This window comes from Cynocephalus volans, chromosome 1 (genome assembly GCF_027409185.1).
Source record: "Cynocephalus volans isolate mCynVol1 chromosome 1, mCynVol1.pri, whole genome shotgun sequence".
NCBI classification, from domain to species: Eukaryota; Metazoa; Chordata; class Mammalia; order Dermoptera; family Cynocephalidae; genus Cynocephalus; species Cynocephalus volans.
In genome coordinates, this window is record NC_084460.1 from 27,770,982 (window position 1) to 27,780,763 (window position 9,782).

The 9,782-nt window shown below is 39.8% G+C and overlaps 1 protein-coding gene across 1 annotated transcript; it reads right to left on the reverse strand.

Moving 5' to 3' along the window:
• Nucleotides 1–2,952: 2,952 nt before the first annotated feature.
• DEFB116 (defensin beta 116) lies at nt 2,953–8,351 on the reverse strand. Its single transcript, XM_063088125.1, has 2 exons — nt 8,285–8,351; nt 2,953–3,194 (listed from the first exon to the last, which is right to left on the reverse strand). The coding sequence occupies exons 1-2, from the start codon at nt 8,349–8,351 to the stop codon at nt 2,953–2,955; spliced, it is 309 nt and encodes a 102-aa protein (XP_062944195.1).
• Nucleotides 8,352–9,782: the final 1,431 nt, after the last annotated feature.

Below are 9,782 nucleotides of genomic sequence, written 5' to 3' on the forward strand. Positions count from 1 at the left end.
GACATGTGGTATTTCTCTTTCTGTGCCTGGCTTATTTCACTTAACATAATTTTCTCTAGCTCAGCTGGTTAGAGCACAGTGTTGTAACACTAAACATAATTTTAATTTAAAAACCTTACAATGCATGTGTAATGCTTTTGTTTGGGGGTGATGTTTTGTTTTATATTTGAAAAGAATAAATCCTTTTATCTATAAAATAGAGATTACCTTACATGCTGATATAGAATTGCTGACGTTACAAGTATTTAATGATAGCTCCTATTCAAGCTCTCCTACTAGATTCAGTTTTAAATAAAATATAATCATAAAGTCTTTAACAATATAGAGAAGAGTAAAATCAGTGAGGGCTGCTGTAATTCAGGAAAACTTCCTGGAAGAGGCAACAGCACTGAGTAATTTTTTTAAAAGATGGAAAGAAGAAAAATAAATAAGAAATAAAATGAAATATAATCAGTCTCTTGACCCTTTTGCCCTTTGTAATCCTAATTATACTCTGAGAAGAGCATTCCCCATTTTGATCTATTATATTTTGGACAGCAGGAGAGTTAATTTCCATAAAATAGAATTAATCTGGTGAAAGGTCTGGTGTTTTTAATCTAAATGGAACAGCTTATTACCATTATTTCTAGAATATATTGGTCTAAACACTAAGAAATTTTATTAAGAATGCTTTGAGGGCTTAATCTTATACTGAGACAATTTGATAGAGTTTCTGGAATCTGTAGAAAATCTGGAGATATATAGAAACTCTGATACTCAGTTGGTTTTTAAGTTTGAGAACAAATATAAATGTTTTTCTTTTTTTTTTTTTGGTCTTTTTGCCAGTGGGTTTTATATACGTATCTGAAAAGGTTTCTGAGAGCTTTTTTTTTTTTTTTTTGTCCTTTGGGGTCATTAATGATGTTTTTCAACCTCTCATAGGCATAACTGTGAAGGAGAGAATTTAGAATTTTTATTTCCTTTGTAAGCCTCTTTTTTTCCACAAATACCATGACTGCTTTCTGGCCAGAACAGGAAATTTCTAGATTTTCCTCTTAGATATTTTAGGACACCCTGCCTTCAGGATAAAGTCGTCATATTAAGTGATACCACAGTAGTTTAAAATAAGCTCACCAGACTTTCTTCTTCCTTGGTCAACTTCTGACCCCACTCTGCAGGATATAACCTAAAAAACAGTAACCTAATTTTTCTCAGGTATAGGTAGTAAGGGTTAATAGACAAACAAAAAATACAGTCAGACTCAGTTCATAATCTTTGCCTGAAATACAAAGCATTTCTGAACTCAGGTGTGGAACTGTGGGATCTCTGGGCAGCGGAAGGGAGATACAGAGAAGGAGCTGAACGAAAAGCCATGTGTGAATTTAGTCCACATCCTGGACTCCGTCTCCAATCTTCTTAATATCTTACAAACTGTGCCGAATTGTTTCACAAGAATGACCAGACTCAAAACTTGAAAACAAGTATCTGCCATTTATTAGAACTGTTTTTCAGAAAGGAAAGAGGAGAGTGTCACCAGTCAGGGACTGAGAACGACTTCACCCCCCATTGCTTAACATACCAAACTTGCAGGCTTTATTTTATGACTTAACATACCTGAAAATCCCCATCAGATCTGTGTTGATAAGCAGTGAAGAAAATGCAGCTTGAGAAGGAAAAATGAAAGAAACTGATGCTGTGCTAGAGAAAAAAGGTAAACCTTATAAAATAGCAAACTTCAAAGATGCTTTTTGATAGGAGTGCTAATAACAATCAAAATAAAAATACACAAATATACGTATTAAAACAAAGGAAATCACATTGCTTGTTGAGAAGAATAAAGGGGAATATGACATTGAAAATCCCTAAAGGAGTTAAGATGTACATTTGAGGGAATAAAACATTAAGTTTGCCAGTAAGTTGAGATTTTTCATTTTAAGAATAGTGAATCTTCTACTTTTCAAGGAAGGATTTAGAAACACTGTGAAATGCTAGCTGGAGGCAAAGTAAATGGCAAAATGTAAAGAAAGTTTTTCAACAGGAAAGGCATTGGTGACGGAAACCAAAGCCATTTCAGTGAAGAGTTAAGCATGAAAGCCAGATGTGTCTTAGCTGAGGTTAAATTGGGAATCTAGAACTTAGAGAACTTAGTTGAAAAAACTAGTTCAAGAAATTTGGATGCAAAGAAGGGAAGAAATGAGACATTAGCCATAGAAGAAGAGTGCACATAACACAATGAAAATTTCATAGCATGCCAAATATTAGCTGGGAATTACGTTTGAGTTTGGGGAAACAATAGTCCTCAATTCTCCGGAGTGAAAGGACATCAAGTACAGCGCTTCTGTGCAAAATTCCTCTCTGACATCATAAGCACCATCACCTCTGTCCCACATCCAGAAATGGTTCTCCAGACCCAAAACGGAAAGAGTGCCCAGTGACAAAGCTGTTTGTTCCACTTTCCAACAGCTCTACAGCTCTAAATTCGTTCAACAAATTTCTATACCCAATTTCATCCATCTGCCTGGTTCTTGTTTTTCCTGAGGACATTGCATCATACCAAATAGACCTGGTTAGTTCTCTGCATATCAAAGGCAGTCCTATTGTTCCTGTCCTCAACCTACCATGTTTACTCAGAGGACTTGATGATCTCTCCTGCATATTCACTGGATGAGCCAGACTCAATCCACTTGTCAGCTTCCTTCTGCAGTCTCTAGAATGGTGCCAAAGCAGAACAGTGATCTCCTCCTTTCGCAGCACCCTCTACATCTACTGAGCTATCCCAGTATCTTCTTTGCTTTTTCTGGCCAGTGCCCTTTCCTGTACTGCATGGCTTCCGAGCTCCCAGCCTAACTTCTCCTGTCCAATGATGACCGCTCACAGATGAAAGACACACACATGAGAAGAAATGCATTTTATGGGGAACGCGTTCCAGAATGAAGGAGGAATTACTCCAAGACGGGGTGATGTGGGTGATATTCAGATTTTAGAATAGCCTGAAGTATTTGTAACTGACGGGTTAGACTTGGAGCCGTAATCCTCTTTCACTTTGTTAGAACTGGTGATTTTCACAGAAAATTTCAGGCAGCACTTTTCAGCATTTGGGCAGGTTAAGTATTGTATTTCATATTTCCTGCAGGTGTTTCTGCACATGCCTTGGTAAAGCTTGCATGGATTCCAAGGCTCTTGGCTCTTGCCCCTGTGGAATCTGAACAGGCCACCTGGGAAAGACACAGCCATGTTTAGTTTCTATGCGGTGGTGATAATAGTTGTTAGGAAGCATGATTTAAAGAGAACAAGCCTTAAGAATATTATGAGCACAGACTGTGAAGTCAAAACTAGCTGGGTTCAAATCTGGGCTCTGTCATTTACTAGCTCTTCCTCCTTAAGCAAGTCACTTCAGCTCTCTGGTTCTCTATTACATCATCTTCACAATGGGCATAATAATAGAGCCAAATTCCTAAAGCTTTTGTGATGGCTAAATTAGTGAATACAGTATGCTCAGAAAAGCACCTGGCATATAAGTAATTAAATATTAGATGGTGCTGTTGATATGAAAGACTTTCCCTGAGAGTCTGGGGCTTCAAGGGCTGCCACTGTAAGCACATATTGGACATGTGACCAAGTGCCTATAAAGATGTGTGCTCCTCACACACTGCTCATGAGACACAGCCAGGATCTAGTCTGAGACAGGACACACAGTTGAGCATATGAGCTTGCATGCCTTCATGCTTTGAAAAATAGGAGCAAACATGTAATATACATGTCTGTCCTTGTACATTGGCCCTACAGAAACAGGTACTGTGCATACATAGGCAGTACACTGGTGCACACACAGGCACATATGCACAAATCACTTTATTCACAGATCCACATTCACACATAAATTGAGCATATACAAGTGTGCTCACTGAATAAACCTCTACCACACACTTTTCACATATGACAAAAGCCACGCTTGATAGCTATGTATCCGTCATCCGGGTATGGGCATGTGTATACAGGCTCTTTGCCTGAAAATACCCCAGTGACACAGTTCCTGACATGTAGTCAGCACTCTATAAATATCAGTCATCAATATTATTAGTTACCTGTTAGATCTTCCAAAGACAAAAGAAGCTATTAGAAAGAAAATAACATTAACAATCACTACCATCTACTATGGCAGGGTTTAGCACCTACTATATAAGAGGAATTTTACAAATGATAGCTCACTGAACCCTCATAAAAATCTACTGTATCTCCATTCTTTCGATGAAGACATGGGCTCAGAGAAAGACTTTGTTTTGTCCACATTCCCATGCTTTGTACTTGGCCAAGCTAGTATTCTCTTTCTGGTTTACACGACATCAAGCACATGCTCTTTCCTCTCTGTAATAGGCTTTCTAGAAGAGCGTGGCATCTTCCTGCATCATGTCTGCAGGCACATTGCCTTCTGCAGCTTTCAGCACATAGTTCACAATCCTTAGCTTGGCATTCAAGGACCTTTTCAACCATCCACCCATCCCCTCATTCATCAACACTCACTCTGTGCTGGGCCACATACTCGGTACTAAGCATGCCAAGGTCTCCAATTAATAAATAAAATTAATTCATTATTAACATTAAGAAAAATGGGACAAAGCAAGGCTGATGATATTTTCTGAATGGAAAAAAAGGAGCACTTTGCCAATTTTTTTTTTGATAAGATAAAGTAAAATTTTTCAAGTTTAGGTGAAGTTGGAATATGGGAGGGGAATAAAGAAGAAAATGAAAATGTCTCAGTGGCAGACATCCCATAACATTTGGGTACTGGTGTATGTATGAACTGCCCCAGAAGCCCAAGAAGGCACTCTACTGCTGCAACTCAGCCAGCCTGCTGGTCAACCAGAGGAAGGGGGTCGGAAATGGTACCCAGTCATTCACGCTCCAGCATCATGGTACCACTGTGATCCCCACCTCAATTCTCACTCTCATCACGGGCCTTCTCTCTCTCTCTCTCTCTCTCTCTCTCTCTCTCTCTCTCTATCTCTCTCAATTCTCTCCTCTCTTTTAGCACCATCTTACTTACAGGAGGAGAAGATCTGCAGGAAACCTCTCCAGAGTGACACCCACACTATTCTAACACCTGACATGAAGGACTTTTCCTTTCTCCCAAACACACTGGATGGAAGTCAGGATATCCAACATCTCCACTCCATAGTCACCAGAGTGATGGGTAGGAATGTGGATACCAAGAACGAGGATCAGGAAAGGTGCCTTTTCCTCACTCTCCTCACATGGAAAGTAGGTCACGCAGCCTCAGGAAGAGTCTGCCTAGAGCGACTCAAAATATAAATAAATCAATTAAATTTTAAAAATAAAGGTTTTGTCATAAACATTTACAGCTTCTCATTCTTACAGTTTTTCTAACCTTATATTGCCTTTCATTACCACAAATTTTAATGCCCACACCAAATTAATGTCACCTTTGATAATCCCTCTATATTCAAATGGAAGTCACAGAAAACTTGCTTTTGAAATCGAGCATTGCCTCTTACCCTGTATACAATGTTATGTTTTAACTCTTTGGATCTATTCTCCCCATTTGAGAAATAGGAATGGGGAAGTTTGCACCAGACTGGAGAATTTCAACTGGGCTTGTGAAGAAGGAGATTAATAAGATGTCAAACTTTGTAATAACCTGGGGAATTTTTAAGTATACTCACACCAAGTCTCTAGAATTGCTCATTCAATAGGTCCAGAGAGAGGCCAGAGCAAGGGTGCTTTGCAAGAGTTCCCCAGAAAATATTCATGGGCTCCTGCTTGAAATGAAAGCCATAACTCTGCCTTGCCTTCTCACACTCAGATCATATTCAGCCCAGCTCATTTTCTGACATTGGAAGTGTTTTAAGAGCAAATTAAAATACCATAAGTCATAAAACAAGAGGTATCCTCTAGACCCTTTCTAAGAACTCATCCAGACCCAAAATTAATGTGATACATTATTTCTCTGCCACCTGTGCACCCAAACATGATCCTCCAGCATTCAACTTCTAAGGTTCTTCCTACCAGTATATATTTATTAGCCATAAGTCATCCATATATTCATTCATTCTGCAAACATTTGCTAAAACCTACACCATGCAAAGCACTCAGCTCAACTACAGCAATTCATAGATTTAAAAGACACTCTTGGCTTTCACACAGCTCGATTTCATATGCATATGTCTGGGGTGATGAAAGGAAAAAATGGCTTTGATTGTCCAAGTAGAAGAGGTTGTCCAGAACAGTTCTTGCCCATAAATTGTTCCAGGTGTGTTATACAGCTATTAAAGAAGCAGTACTTATGTACAACTTTTGAAGCATAGAGTGCTGTCTTCAGTTTTTGTTGTTTTTTGCCAACCCACCTGTGGTTTCTATCACTATCCCAACATGGGAACTGAGCTTTACTGAGCACGAGAACAAGGATCCCCCAAGTAAAAAGGATGAAAGGAAGTAAAAAATAAGGGGGTAGGAGAATGTGAAGTGGGAGGAAGATGGGAAAGTGAAGGAGCAGGGGAAAAAGAAAAAGGAGAAAGAGGAGAAAGGGAAGAAGGAGGAAAAAACACTAGACACAATGACTCTGTACTCACTATTAAGAAAGGAGAAACAACCTTCATTTCCTATGGGGCTGAATTGAGACTACTCCCATATCTCTGTGGACATGCCAAGGTTTGACAAAAGACACTTAGAATATTCTGGTCTCCTGATTTCATTTATCTTCACCACCTACAGTAATATCTATTGTTCTTCAGTGCCCTTGAAAATCACAAGAAACTTTTAATAATTTGAAAATGATACTGGATATTTTTTACCCAGTGTTTATTCTCCCCATTTTTTAAACCACTCTTATGAGAATTGATTGACACCCAAGAAACCTATACCTAATTAATTTATACATCTTGATGACTTGTGGATAAGTAAGTATACACCCATAAAACCATCACCATAATTTATGCCATAAACCTTTTCATCACCTCCAAAAGTTTTCTCCCACCCTCTTATTTAATTTTCTTTGTTTATCAAATCTTATGTTAAGAGCTCTTAAAATAAAATCTACCCTCTTAGCAATGTTTTTAAATATACAGTACAGTATTGTTAACTATAGGGAACTATACTGTACAGTAAATCTCTAGGACTTATTAATGAGAGGATAGTCTGTTCAATAAATGGTGTTGGTAAAATTGGATATCCACATGCAAAAGAATGAAATTGGACCCTTATCTTACACCATACACAAAAATCAACCCAAAAATGGATTAAAGACTTAAACCTAAGATCTGAAACCAAAAAACTCTTAAAGAAAACATAGGGGAAAAACTTGACATTAGCTTTGGCGATGATTTCTTGAAATGACACCAAAAGTACAAGCAACAAAAGCAAAAATAAACAAGTGCATCAATCTAAAAAGTTTCTGTGCAACAAAGGAAACAATCAACAAAACAAAAAATCAACCTATGGAATGGGAGAAAATATTTCCAAATCGTATCTCTGATAAAGTGTTGATATTCTTGCCATTTAAATAGCAACAGCCCTGCTGTGATGAATTCAACTGTTATACCCAAGCTTAATCATCCCCAAATCCAGCCTAAGCCAACCCCCGCCCAGATAAACACCACATAAACCCAACTTGAATAAGATACCCACTTGAGTCACACGTTTAAATACAACTCAACCCCTGTCTCTTCTGATAATAACCCAAGGCCCAATTACAAAACATAACACAAACCTAACACTAACCAAGCCCCCAACCCTAATTCACAGCATCAATTCAAAACATATCCCCCTACAAACTTCTTTGTACCCCAACTCCCAGTTTTATCCAACTCTAGTCCCAGGTTTATTCAACAAAAAGTACCATTCTCTATCTAGACTATACCAAAACATCAGTCCAGCCCAATTCTATAAATAATTGTTCACCCCATGCTTAACCTCTCTCATTTTTCCAGTATTATTCAATCTCTAAGGTCTTACAACCCCCCCACCATAACTCACTATCCAAATCAGACCCAATCTCCCACATCTAATCCATGAATCAAGCTCCCATCCCAGTAACAGCTCTGCCTAAAATGCTTCATGCTTTGAGTCTCTACTATGTCAGGAACAACAACCACAGATTTGTCTTGGCAGAGCAGAATCAGGCTAGATCCTGACATGAAATGAACCCTAGTGGTAACATGCACAACCTATCTGAAACCATAAAAGGCGTTAGATATTGCCTACTGTATGTGAGTAGGAGTCATCTCAGAGGTCAACAAGATACCAACACCACATGAAAGACCCCAGAACTTTTGAGAGAGGCCTGAGTTACCTGGAGTCTTTTGAACCATGATCAGAAGTATGGAAATTATCATTAAATAGGGCTTCATGACTGGCATATCCCAAGAGAATGGAGGACTGTGTTGCAGGTGACTGAACAGAGATCATTGCAGCAGGGCAGTGCTCCGCCTTTATTAGTTTTGGAAATGGGCCAGGGATGTGTGCAGTGAACTAAAAGGATAGGAGATGTCTGAGGTCAGTCATGTAGGAGGATAACCTATTTCACATATCTCAGCTGAACACTCTGTGTAAACAGAATAGATTTGCCAGTAACACTTATGCCAAAGTGGGCCTTCCTTCTCAGTAAGAAACAAAGGCACATTACAGCCAGTTGGCATTTTTGTGAGACAAATTTGAATAAATGAATGAACCAAGCATGCAAGCAATGAGAAAATTGATACATAATTACAAGAAATAAAAAAACATTTTAAACTGTAGTCACTATGCTGCACAATAGAACACCAGAACTTATTTCTCCCATTCCTCTTGGAGGTGTAGGGTCCCACCCATGACCCCAGTCACCTTACCCAGAGTGGCCTACTCCAGCCAAGGAACTGCAGTGTAACCCAGCATTCCTCTTGGGGTGAAAGGGTTCTACCCCAAGCTGCTATGACCTCAGCCAGAGTAGTTCACTCCAACAACAGTACTGCAGATCAATCCAGTGTCCCTCTTGAGGGTACAGGGCTGCACTCATGAACCCAGCAATCTCACTCAAAGTGCCCACTTCATTGGTGAAGCCACAGAGTGAAAGAAAGTGAGCCGAAATGGTGGGTACCAATCAAGCTTTATTAAAGGAAAAGACTCTGCTGGGCTGTGCTCTAAGTGGAGGGCAGCCCAGGGCTGCCCTCAAAATGGAGAACAGCACCACGGGGTGGGGGTAGGAGAGCTTATATAGGGCGACAAGGGCTGGCTGATACAATCAAGGAGGGGCATTATGCTAATGTGGAAGCTATGCGACCAGGGTGGAGAATTGCACCCTTGCAGAAGCAAAAGTGTTTCTGTTTCTCAGAAATCATGAGGTTTCTTACAAAGAGAAGGGCTGGCAACTATTTTATGCTTATTGTGTGCAAAATGGTGCTAGTCGTGTCCAAGATCCATCACAGAGCACCCCAGAATCTCTCTTAAAGGCACAGGGTCCCAACCACAGCCACAGCAACCTTGCCCAGTATTGCCCACATCAGCTATGGAACTGCAGAGTGTCTCACTGCCTCCTTTGGGGTACAGAACCCAGCCAAATCACCAGTGACTCCAACCAGAGTTGTCCACTTTAGCTGAGGAGGTGTTGAGCACCTCATCATCTCTCTCAAAGTCCAAGGTCCTAATCTTGATATCAGCAAGGGTTGCCCACGTCAGCTGAGGAACTGCAGAGCACCCTTGTACAGCTATCAAGGACACAGGATCCTGGCTAGACACCAATGAGCCTGCCCAGTGTCACCACTTCAGCTGGAGCACAGCTGAGCACCCCAATGCTTCTATGCTTCTATCAAGAG